The 13509-nt window shown below is 42.1% G+C and overlaps 1 protein-coding gene across 1 annotated transcript in view; it reads right to left on the reverse strand.

Moving 5' to 3' along the window:
• LOC121640004 (transmembrane channel-like protein 3) overlaps positions 1-13509 on the reverse strand; it is a 116120-nt gene that overhangs the window by 17202 nt on the left and 85409 nt on the right. Inside the window, 2 exon segments of the mRNA XM_041985696.1 lie at positions 2293-2371; positions 2455-2580. Of these exon segments, the coding sequence (XP_041841630.1) occupies positions 2293-2371; positions 2455-2580 (205 nt within the window).

Genomic DNA, 13509 nt, shown 5'->3' on the forward strand with positions numbered 1-13509 from the left:
GTCAAGGTCAAGCAACGATGCAGGAGTCTGGTTTGGTGGCCGGGCATTGACAGGGACATTCATACAGTAGTAAAAGATTGCTCAGCCTGCCTGACAAAGGGTAAGACGGATCCGCCCCTATCTCCTCCCTTGCAGTCCCCACCTTGGTCACTAGGACATGGACTCACATTCAACTCGACATCTGCGGTGAACTCCATGGCGTACATCAACGCTTCCTCCTGGCCAGAAGTGCTGCCTGCCGGAACCATCACCACCTGGGTGGTAACTGACTACCTCTCTTCCCTCTTTGCCCATTGGGGTGTGCTGGACACCATCACCACTGACAACGGACCCCAGTTCGTTTCAATTTCGCTGCTTTCACTGAGGAATGGGGCCTGAAACATTAGGACCACTCTGTACCACCTGCCGGCCAGTGGTGGCATGGAGCGGTTTAATTAGATCCTCAAGAATGGACGCAGGACAAACCTGGCAGGCGGTCTCCAGTTGGCTGCAGCCTTGCGGAACATCCTTCTTCACTGTAGGACAACACCTCACACTACAAATTCTCCCCACCTCACTTAATACTGGGACGGAACTGCAGCTTTCCCTGGACCGTCACCAGGCCACTGAGAAAGGGTGGTCTGGCAGTGGGGTCTTCTGCAAGTGACAGAGTGGCGGTAGCAACACCGCATAAAGCAAAGGTTCGAAGCATCGACTGACGCATCCCACACTCGCTGTATCGGACTGGGTTTGAGTCCGTCAACCCAACTGATCCCACAAACTGTTGTCTTTCTGGTCTGTGCCACATCAGACCAGAAAGCAGCAGTTAGGACCAGCCACCTTCCACTTGGTCAATGGTTCGCGCTGGCATGCTAGCTGTCTTAGGCGGGTGGCATTACTGTTCCGCCCTGACCAACCAGTTGCATCTGACCTGGGTCCCCTGGGAAACAACTGGGATTTCCTGGACAAGTGGTTGGAGGTTCCGGTTGGGTGCCCACCAGAACCTGACCTGCTGGCTAGACCTCTCCAGCCAGGACACCGCCCTGCATGGACCCACCAGAGGCCTTCTTATTTGAGTGACTGTGTTACAGACTTTTGAATGATTGTGTTTGAGTAGTCAGTGTGTAGCCTGTCAGGTGGCAGAATATTCCACAAGGCTATGTGGGTAAATCAGCAGTCTACCAGGTTTACCCAGTCAGTTTGAGTTCCTTCAGGTTCTGAAATGTTTTGGAGTTGTGTTGGTTCGGATTAGTAAAAAGGGGGTAAACGTGGTGTACGGCTGTGCGCGACACTGAAACGGGTTGGGACAGTGAGACGTCACTTCTGGGAGATGTGCATGTGCGTAATGTTTCGGGTCTGGGCAATAAAAGTTAGTGGACTATAACTTTGTGGTCCGGGTGTTTCCTGGACACTCAGGGTTAACATGACTAGGAGTGTTTTTTGGAACAGGCCCCAGGTGTGTTGCTGCAGGGAAATGTCTGCACAACAGGTGATGATCCTGCACTAAAGTGGAACATATTGGCCCTCTTCTCCACATTCAGGAGAAAATGCTATGTACTACAGTGTTAGTATTTTAAATTTATCAGTGGGTCCAGATGGATTTTGGTTCACATTAAAAACTTAAAAGTTATGGTAAGAACATATTTACTAATCTGAATAAATGTCCATGTTTATCTACAGGAGTTCCGAATTCACTAAAGCAAAGAATTTGTACACAGGAGAGGGACAGAGCATTAGTGAGATTAAGGTAAAGGTCGGTGCTGTCTTAAATATTGGCCGATCAACTGTGAGTATATATTTGAAATTCCTTGTATATTATAATGCTGTCTTCTAAGCAGACCAGACAACCTGCGTTGCATGGCAGGTTGACTTGGGCTTGCATAAAAGGACTTGTGAACATCTCTGCTCTAAACTGAAACATGAGATTAAAAATATTTAAGAAATCATACTTTTTGCACTAAAGAAGAACTTTGCCATATACAAAAAAGTTTTTTAGAAATATAGTTTTTTTTGTATGCTTTGAAAAGTTAATGCTTAAAATCTAAATGCATGTAAAAAAAAAATTATTTCAGTTTGGCCACTGTCTGGGTTGAGTGAATAAAACTTTGTGAAATTTAGATATTTGGTTTTATGGATTTCACAATAACAGCTAATTCACATGGTATATAAAGTTGTTTGGATTCAGAAGATTGATCAGCCTGATCAGAACAGATCAGTCATAATCCTGCACATAACCATTTAAAAAATTTCTTTTGGTAGACAACAGCAGTCTCTCGTTTCTACTCTGTTTCTACTGTCTCTACTGAAACTTGCCGTCTGCAGCTGCATCCTCAGCTGGCTGTTGGTGAATTTCAGGGATCTGGCGATGGCCTGAAGATAGTAAATCAGCATACTGAAACACACAGGCACAAATGAAAAGTGAGGGTGGAGGCGTGGTGGTGATGTGTGTGTAAATGTGTGTTTCTTTAGTCTTACAACAACAGCAGCAGAGCCGGAAGGACCACGACTGGACTGGTAACGTAACTCATCGCTTTACTGAACCACAGGGGGAAGTCACTGGAAACCGTCTCTGAGATGATGTCATAAATCTTCTCTTGACCACTGAAAAACACAATTTAGATGTTTTAGCAATTTCAACAAAATTGTTTGCATATCATTTAAATACAGTTGTACTATCAAGATTTTTTTTCTTTTTTCTTCAGTCTGTCTGTAAAACCTCTTCTCTTTGTTAATATTTGAATATCACCTTCTACTGTGTTCCAGTTAGAAGTGCATTTTTCATGGATGTGACTTCCAGTTTAGTTTTATTTTCTTTTCTCTCTCTCACTGAATGCTCTGTCCCATTTGCACCTGTCTGTCAGAGATGGTTCTTCCATTTTATGATAGCAGGAAGCGGATATTATCATAATTTGTTTCTTACAGTTTTGATTTTGATTTTGACACTTATTGTGAGTAAATAAGTGAGTGGATGCTGTGGCAAGAAGGTTTGCTCTGTCTCCCAGCAGTGTTGAGAGCATGGAGGTAATACTGGGAGACAGGCCAGTATACCAGGAGACATGGAGGCGGCCGTAGGACAACAACCCAGCAGCAGGAGCGCTTATGGCTCCTTTGTGCAGGAGGAACCCAGAACTCTACAAAATTACTTCCAGGCAGCTAATATGCATGTTTCAGCTCAAATTGTCAGAAATGGGCCCAACACCATGCAGCCCGACTGGTATTTCCTAGAGAACAAACAGCACATGTGACAGACGTGAGTCTGGAGATGCTGTAGAGAACGTTCTGTTGCCTACAGCATCCTCCAACATGACCAGTTTGGCAGTGGGTCAGTGATGGTTTGGGGAGGCAAATCCGTAGAGGGCCCAACAGACCTCCGTGTGCTAGCTAGTTACCTTGACTGCCAATGGGTACTGAGATGAGATCTTCACACCCACTGTCAGACCAGATGCTGATGCAGTGGGACCGGGTTCCTTCTGATGCAGGACAGTGCTCGGCCTCATGTGTGAGTGTGTCAGCAATTCCTGCACGATGAAGGCATAGATGGTATGGACTGGGCTGCCCGTTCCATCCATCGCCACCATTTCTCACCACATACTATCCAGGGGTGGACTGGTGCCCTGATTCAGGTCTAAGATGAGATCCCTCAGGAGAACAGCCATCATCTCATCAGGAGCATGCCCAGTCATAGGGATTTTACACACACACACACACGATTAAACGAATAAAAATTTTAATCGCGATTAACTGCATGACATGTTGCGATTAATCGCGATTAATTGCATTGTTACACACAAAATATCTCTTTCCTTTAAAATAAGACCGACACTATATATATAAAAAAATGCAGTAAATTTTGGTTTAAGTAATGGGTGAATCCCATTTGCCCCCTTGGCCCTACCACTTAGCCCTACCCCTCCATTTTGCACGTTCACGTGTAGGGGTAGAGGTGTCCCAATTTATTTTAGGACAGAGGAGTAGGGGTAAGTGCTAGGGCTATATACCCCTTCAAACGAAGATTTTTCAGAGGCACACTTCAAATGGAGGGGTATGAAAAATTTCCCAGAATGCCTAGTGAATCACCGGCAAGATGGCTGCTACCGAGTCAAAAGATGTTCACAAATGTAAGCATTTTCTTTATTGATAAAGTTTTTATAAATTATGACAATGGTCTTTTTCTTAATAAAATGCAAACAGAAGAAAATCGCTCTATGTTGAGGCTCCATTAATGTAGCAGGCTGAACTGTAGGCAGCCCTGATAATATACCGTGATAATATTATCAACAACTTTGGCAACCTTACTGCTGCTCTTGTCACGTCTCCGCTGATAGGGGTCGGTTTTTCCCAGCCGTTCCCGAACGCATCTCCAGTTTTCAGCATGATTAGGGCTGATGCTCTCCACCTGTCGCAAGCACTACTTATACAGGTCTGTGTGACATCCCTTCAGAGCCAGATCGTCTCGGTTTCACCCTGCACGTATCCAGCCTCTGTTCCCTGTCTGTTTCCCAGTATTGCCTGCCTGCCCGTTGCCGACCCTTTATTCCTGCACCTGGACTTTCGTCTCTGCCCTCTCCCTGAGAACTCAGCCTAGTCTGTCTGCCTGCCTGTTGCCAACTCTGTATTCCGGTACCTGGACTTTCACCTCTGCTCGTTCCCGGACTGGTAACTCTGCCTTTGTTAATATTTGGATCCCCTGTTTAACTGACCCCTGGATTGCTCTCTGGAATCTGTCTTTAGATCACGGACTTGGCTTTGCTGCTCCGTCAGAAGACACGGACGCACCTGCCGCTGTGTTCCATCACCCGGACTCTCTGATCACCGTCAGTATCTGTATTATCTTGCACTTCGTTAGTCTGTTAAATAAACCTCCATTACCTATCCCTGGGTTTCTGATAATTTATGAGTCCTCATTCCTGGTACGTGACAGCTCTTCAGTTACATTGAGGACATCATGGGATACAACATGCAGGAATGTCATGAACAAATCGGATGTAACGCTAACCCTGTAACTTTATTGAATCAGTGTGTTTGTGACCTGGTTGATGCATGAAATTGAAGTTTGTGCACATCGACACTACGCATTTATTATATGGATATTGTAACTAAAGTAATTGCAAGCAATATCACTGGTTTATATAAGTTCTCAACAACAGTTATCCCTATGTGCTATCTATTCAGGGACTCCAGATGAAACTAGACGGTTCATTCGGTTCCGAGCTGAGAATGAGAAGCGTTTCTTAAAATCCAGAGCTGCTGCAAAATGACTATGGGAGTGAGAATTCTTTTCAGATGGACTGCATACTGTAGATTTTTTCTTTTTTTTTATCTTGTTTTTAATTGTGTTCTTAAAACAGACTAAATTGTGCACGTAACCATCGCAAAAGACAGACGAAACTGTCCATCTGTCTGCGTATCCGTCTTCTGTGTCAAGCATAAATGGGCCTTTAGACAGCAGGCTTAACCTGCTGCTTTTATCCACTTGCCATTTTATTGTAATTTTTAAATTATAGTTTGGTTTGGACATTGTTTTTCTTACATTTGCTTGTTCTGTTTTTTGCACATCCTTATTTAAATGTATATACTTCTATATGAACTATTCTTCTAATCTATCTAGCTGTCTGTCTGTCTGTCTGTCTGTCTGTCCATCTATCCATCTATCTGTTAGGTATTGTATATCTTTCTGCACCTGCTTGCCAGTCAACCATTTATCCTAAATTCAAACTTAGGTATCAATAATTCTTTTGATTATTAATTTGGTACATTTGCATAGATATTTTAACAGTTGCAATGTTGAGTTTTGAATTTGATGTACAGAAAATTGTTTTCAATTCATGAACATAAATATATTTTATGTAGAACATACTTCTTATCAGCTGCTGCATGCAGACCTAACCTTGAATGCAGATCTGATTGATATATATCTGATCTACACTTTGCAAACACATACAGAGACACTTTTTAAAATTAATTTTCACCCAAATGAAGCCATTCAAACCCTTTATAATCTCCTTTCTCTGGGGTTGTAACTTTATGGCTGTGGTCCATGATGCGTGTAGTTGTGTTTGAAGTTTCTTCAGTGTCAGAACCAGCATCAAAATCCATATTTTCTGTAGATTAAGATGACCTGTCTCCCTCTCCCTATATGTCACTTCCAGTCTGGCATTGTTTAGACAAAGTTAAATTTCCTCACAAAAATTACTCCAAAAGCCTAAATAGTTCATGTATAAGCATATTTTAATTAAAAAACAGTTCCTACACTTGTATATGTTGGAGTGCTGATGCTGAAGTGTTGTAGCCCGAAGCAGCAGTGTGGAGGATCATGTAATATAGAACCAGGAAATGCTGACAGTTCCTGCACAGCTTGTGTGTACGGATTCTTTAAAGAGGATCCATACACACAATCTGTGCATCACTGCTGTAAACAGGAAGAGGCTCACAGCTGCTGGGGAAAATATTAATTTATCTCATAACCGAGTAACGCACCATGGAGTAACGGTAACCTGGACACCGTGGCTCCACTCAATCAGAAAGCCACTGATCCCTAGCTAAATGATGAGACTCGTGGTGTGAGGCGTGAGTGCCGCAGGGCCGAGCGGAAATGGAAAAAAGATCTACAGGTCTCTTTTTAAATTTTGAGAGATTGTCGGGGTTTATATCATTCCACTGTAAAAGAAGCAAAAAGGAATTATTTTGTTAATGTCGTCCTTTTTGTGAGAAACCTCATGTATTGTTTAAATCAACGAAGACTATTCTTAATGCTCCCTGTTTTGAGCTCGCTATTGAAACATGTGAACAGTTTCGGTGCTTTTTCAGTGATAAGGTAGCCTCAGCAAGGGCACAGATAATGCTGCCCACATCTGATCCTCAGCTACTCCTATGTGCTCTGCTGTTTTCCATCAGCTTGAGCCAGCACTCTTGCTCGGCAACAGGAAGTGGTGGGTCACCTGCAGCCCTCAGGTTCATCTCATGAGGCTGTCCCCCCCATGACTGTTGAAGGAGCTTGTTTCTACTGTGGGCTCATCATTTTTAATGACAGTCTCACCTCAGGAGTGGTTCCCAAAAAACATGTGGTCGTGCAGCCGCTTCTCAAAAAAACCTGGGCTAGATGCAAATGTTCTTGCAAACTTTAGGCCAATTTCCAAGTTGCATTTTTTTTTTTAAATCTAAAGCCTTGGAAAGAATCGTTTCTAATCAAACAATTCCACTCCTAAATGAGCCCAATGTTCTTGAGATTTTTCAGTCTCTTTTCAGTCTCTTTTAAACGTTTTTTAACAATATTCTTCTCTGTGCTTCTGGTGATTGTATGGTTCTTATTCTACTGGATTTAACCGGTCCTACCTAAAAGGCCGAATCTTATCAGTTAGTGTAAGGGATTGCGAGTCCTCCTGTGCTCTACTGTCATATGGAGTCCAGCAAGGATTCATTTGGGGCCCACTTCTGTTTTCCTTGTATTTGCTCCCTTGGACTCAATTCTCAGAAGTCATGGCATCTCCTTTCACTGCTATGCAGATGACTGCCAGATCTATCTTCCCCTTAAAAAGGATGGGCTTTTGGTGGACTCTCTGCAAACATGTTTAAAGACATTAAATCTTGAATGGCACTGAACTTTCTTTATTTTAATAATTCCAAAACTGAGGCGATGGTTTCATTTTAACCTAGTTCTGCTGGTGTTCCTTCCGTAGATTTGGAAAATTTTAAATGATTTTGCAAGCCAGCGACTGAACACCAGGGTTTTAAAATGGATTCAGAACTAAAGCGTGAAGCCAGATTTGGATCCAGTTTCTTTCAACTGTGGTCGCTGGTCAGATTTAAGCACTTTTCAGCACCACGAAACTTGCAAATAGTAATCCATGCCCATGTAAACACCTGGCTGGATTAGTACAATGCACTTTATTTTGGGGTGAGTCAGTCCTTTACTTCTCGACTGCAGTTGTACAAAATTTTAGGTCATTTCTCCAGTGTTTCCTCGGAGGGGGCTTTCTGCACCGGGGGCTTTCATCGGCTGTGGCTGCTGCGGCTCTGTCCTGCGGGTTCTTCAGTCTGGTTGGGCGGCTCCTCTGCCTCTCACTTTGCCGTGTGCCCTGGGTCGGTGTCCTGGCGGTCGTGGCCTGTGAACAGCTCCCGGTGCAGACAGCTCCCTGTGATAGTGGTTCCTTACCTGGCTCATCTGTGCTCAACCTCACATTAGTCTTTTATTATGTGCAAGTATGTGTATGTGTATGCCTGCTTGTACATACTGGTATGTGAGAGGACGCGGGGAGGGAGGGAGTTGTGTGTGTGTTTTTGTGTGTGTGTGTGTGTGTGGGGGGGGGGGGGGGGGGGGGGGGGGGGGGGCTATTGTTTTAACCATGGAAAGCACTTTGGGCTGCATTTATGTATGAAAAGTGCTCTATAAATAAAGACTGATTGATTGAAAATGCAGCAGCACGTGTTTTAACTGGCACATAAAGTATGAGCACATCACCCCGGTTTTATCTTCATTGGCTTCAGGATCCATTTTAAATAGCTTTTATTTGTTTTTAAGTGTTTGAACGTGCTGTGCTTGGCCTTAGCCATGTTGACATTTTTTTTTTTAAATTATATATTTATTCAAGTTTTTTAGGGAAAGTACAAAAATTACAAACAATAAAGTGAAAAAAAAAAAAAAAAAAAAAAGGCAAAAACCAACAACCAAACCAACGGAGAACAGAGCCGGGTATACATTACAATGAAGATGTCCATGTGCATCACAAGTGCAAGCATATGCAAGGAAAAAAGAAATGAACAAAAAAGGATGAGTGGTACAAATTAAACTTCACCACAGGTTAGTCATCATCTTGGTGGGCAAGAAAATCCAAGAATGGCTGTCAAATCTCAAGGAGTTCTTTCAGCTTATTTAATAAACCCTATCTGAGTCTCTCCAAGTGCAAGACACCAGTCAGTTCGATCAGCCAGTCCTTAAAGGTGGGAATAGTGTCTGATTTCCACAGCTTTAAAATCAGTTTTTCCGCAATTATCATTCCAAACATCAGGGTGTTCTGTATGGAAAAGCTTCGATTCCTTAGAGACAGAGAGAATCCAAGCAGTCCAATGCTGGGTTCAGGCTTAAGATCACATTTATGTATAGTGGCAAACCATTTGAATATATCACTCCAGAAATTATGTAAATTTGGGCAGGTCCAGAACAAATGAGCAAGAGGTCCCGAGAAAGCCTTACATCTGTCACATAAGGGGGAAACCGTAGGGTAAATTCTATGTAACTTAGTTTTTGAATAGTGAAGCCTGTGTACTACCTTGAATTGAATCAATTGATGTCTAGAATTCATGGAGCATGAACGAATTCTACTAAGGCCCTCCTTCCAGACCGTATCGTCTAACAGAATACCCAGCTCCTCTTCCCAGGCTGCTTTAATGGGTTGTGTATTACAGTTCACCTGCTCAAAGAATATCTTAACAAAACTAGAAGTTAAATGTTTTGAGTCAGGTCGGCCCAGTAAAAGTGTGCAGCACCCCCTTATCTCTGGAAGATTTTCAAAATGAGGTATATTCTGCCGCACAAAATCCCTGATTTGAAAATATCTGAAGAGATGTGTTGATGGAATATTAAATTTTTCTTTTAACTGGAGAAAAGTAGCAAACTGTCCAGCGATATACAAATCTTTAATTGTGATGATGCCTTTTTGCCTCCAGGTATCAAAAGCAGAGTCAGAAAGAGATGGAGGGAAGGCATGGTTAAGATGAACTGGAAGGTTATAGTTCTTCCGGATTTGCTGCCAGATTTTCAGACTATTTAGGATTATTCTGTTATTCAAATTAGAATTCCCGGGAAGGCCGGGAGGAGAAAAAAGGAGAGCTGGAAGCGAGCTCTTAAAAACACTTTTCTTTTCAATGGCAACCCAAGCAGGGGTAACTCTTGAAACCTCAAGGGTATAGTCATCTTGCCAGTAGGTCAGGACCCTTAGATTCGCGGCCCAGTAATAATGTAGAAAATGTGGCAAGCCTAATCCACCCCTATCCCTGAATTTATGTAAATGGGCTTTTGATATTCTATGAGCTTTGAAGTTCCAAATAAAAGGAAAAATTATTGAGTCTAAAGATTTAAAAAAGGACTTTGTTAGGAAAATGGGGAGATTTTGAAACAAGTAAAGGAATCTCGGGAGGGTAACCATCTTAATGGCATTTACACGGCCTATCATAGAGATGGGGAGAATACACCATTTATCTATATCCTCTTTAAGCCTTTCTAGGGCAGCATGAAAGTTCAACCGGAAGATTAATTTAGGATTCTTTGGTAGAGCAACTCCTAGATACTTCAATTTATCCGTAATTTTAAATGGGAGATTATGTAAAAAATTAACGCCATGTTGACATTTTGATCTGATTTTAGTTTATTTTAATTATTTTATTTTATTTAACTATATTTCAGATTTTTAATGTTGTTTGTACGTTATTTATTTGAATATTTTTAATGATATGTGCTCATTGTAGAACTTTGTTAAACTTTGTTGTTTTTAAAGTGTGTTTAAATTTGCAATTGCAGGATCAGTCTCTCCCATGACTTCCTCTCCTAAACAAAGGAGGACGTCACTTTTATGTTAAGATTTTTTATGCAGGGGGTGGATTAATTTATGTATGATTCTAGTTTAACCTGCACACAAGTATGTTTATTTAGCTCCGCCTTTTTTTAAAGGGAACTCCAGCTAGAAGCGACAATAAACCTAGTTTGATAAACATTTGGTCCAGCTATAAAAACATGATATGGATACTCCACTCTACAGTTTTTAATTATTTTGAAGTTAGTTTCACTCATACGGCGCTCTTGTTGTTTACGTGCAGTATGTTCTGGGTAATAGCATCTAAAGGTTGTAGAGGTCTCGGTGCTTTATAGCAACATACTGGCTCATTGTTTTCTGTTTGGTCTTTTCAATGTGAAACCAAGCTCACTGACAACGAAAAAAATGATGACGAAATCACTGAAAACACATTTAAAGATGAGGACAATTGGGTGGATAAAGAGATGGAATCAATGGAAATATCTGTTTAAAAGCTGCTAGCCAATAATACACTCTGCAAAGATGTGTGCTTTCTGTCAGCAGCAGTTCATGGTACGCTTCAGAATCAAATGTTTTCCACAGAGAGGCTGCTGCCGCTTCTCCTGATGGGCAGGAGGAGAGACGTCACGGACGGGGTTTAGTGAAAACTCTGAGTTTGACAGCTCAGAATTGGTCAACCCAGAGTTGTGCTTATAACTCAAAAATTTGTTGAACCCGCTTTCTGAAACGGGGAGGCGGGGGGGGTATACTCTAACCCCTATTCTTTAATAGCAATATGTGTGTGTATTTAGATATATCAACAGTTCAAATAATCAGTATTTGCACAATTTTAATCAATTGAATTAATTATTTCCAGCATTCATACTTAAACACTTTTGCTCATAAGCCTTGTTTACAATCACCTATTGTGTTCACTTCGTTGTGTTTGTGAATGATTGATCAATGCTCAGTTTCAATGTGCATTATTTATCATCTAACTTACACATGGGTTCACAAATGTTTTAATATGATACTTTTGATAAAAGGAGTCAGAAATGTAACACTAAACCACTCCCAGAGATTATAAACCTGATTTCCTGAGTTTTCACTGACCAGCCAAGCTGCAGGGAGCCTGCTCTCATTGGCTGAGCCAGTAACCACACTTCCAAAGACAAAGAAGTTTTACATTTTTCCTCCATACTCTCCCTTTTCACATTTTACACACAAGTCAAGTTGAGAAAGATAGAGAGAGAATGGAGTCTGCAGAAGAATCAGGTTTTGTCACGATGCGGGAAGATGCCTTCCAGAGGACCCAAGCACGAAAATGCATGTGAGAATCACAAGAGGCAGAGAATTCATCTTTGCACATGCCTAATGTCCGTTTTATGTTTTTTTGGTAGCTATTAAACTCTGTTTAGTTTCATATTTTCCTTTTTAAATTTTTGGTAACCAGTTAAATTTGTTCACCAGAATTGGTCGTAAACAGGCCAACTCGGACCCAATAAAACCGGACAAGAACGACCAGTCTCCTCTCTACTAAACAGTTAAGAAGTGTGGTTGGTGTCTTACAGAATCCCTGACAGTGAACTAATTTGGTTTTTTCAGGAGTTGAGCTTCCGTCGTAAACAGACGATGCAGTTTAGCTTCCTAAGATTTAGAAATCCTTTCAGCATCTTTTTTTGAACATTAATTTGAATAATGCCACAGGTTAATGAACTTCTGTTTCGTTTCTGCTCCACATTTTACACTGCTTTGCCATAAGAGTCCGGTCTGAACATTACAGGCATATTTCCTGCCCACGTCTATGTGATTTATGCTTCCCTTTCCTTCTGTAAATATTTATCCTTTTTTTTATCTTATGTAGTTTGTAGACTAGTTAATAAATATTTGCATTTATTTAAACTAGTTGTTGTTTGTGATTTTTCCTTTGAATCATGTTTTTATACTTCGGACAAGAACTTACATAACTGGTGTCCAGACACTGACTGATTAAGTTGAATTAATTAATTAATTAATTTGAGACTTAGATGGTTTTCCTTGCTTCCATTATGAGGAAAAGCTTGATGGTGCCCTGAAGATTAAATATATTAATAGTAATATTTAATTTTAAATATTGGTTAATAAATATTTTACATAAACATTACTAATTTAATAAGTTAATGACACTAAATCTACTACAGATGGGAAACTGAAACCAAGCGCATTGTTTATGTAAATTCACGGTTTAAGTAGAAAAGCTTGCCACAAACAAGTTGCATTTACCTTCGCCTACATGTGTTCTAGTCTAGAGCGCAACCCTTATACGTCCATCCATCCATTATCTGCCGCTTATCCGGAGTCGGGTCACGGGGGCATCTCCCAGACTTCCCTCTCCCCGGCCACATTCACCAGCTCATCCAGGGGGATCCCGAGGCGTTCCCAGGCCAGCCGAGAGATGAAGTCCCTCCAGCATGTCCTGAGTCTTCCCTGGGGCCTCCTCCCGGTGGGACATGCCCAGAACACCTGACCAGGGAGGCATCCAGGAGGCATCCTAACCAGATGCCCGAGCCACCTCATCTGGCTCCTCTCGATGTGGAGGAGCAGCGGCTCTACTCTGAGCCCCTCCTGGATCACCACGCTTTTCACCCTATCTCTAAGGGAGAGCCCGGCCACCCTGCAGAGAAAACTCATTTCGGCCGCTTGTATTTGCGATCTTGTTCTTTCGGTCACTACCCACAGCTCATGTCCATAGGTGAGGGTAGGAACGTAGATCAACCGGTAAATCGAGAGCTTTGCCTTTTGGCTCAGCTCTCTCTTCACCACGACAGACCGATGCAGCACCGATCCGCCTGTCTATCTCCTGCTTCATCCTTCCCTCACTTGTGAACAAAACCCCGAGATATGTCAACTCCTCCACTTGGGGCAGGACCTCATTGCCGACCCGGAGAGAGCACTCCACCCTTTTCTGGTTGAGGACCATGGTCTCAGACTTAGAGGTGCTGATTCTAATCCCAGCTGTTTCACATTCTGCTGCAAATCGCTCCAG

Source organism: Melanotaenia boesemani, chromosome 1 (assembly GCF_017639745.1).
Source record: "Melanotaenia boesemani isolate fMelBoe1 chromosome 1, fMelBoe1.pri, whole genome shotgun sequence".
In the NCBI taxonomy this organism is placed as follows: domain Eukaryota; kingdom Metazoa; phylum Chordata; class Actinopteri; order Atheriniformes; family Melanotaeniidae; genus Melanotaenia; species Melanotaenia boesemani.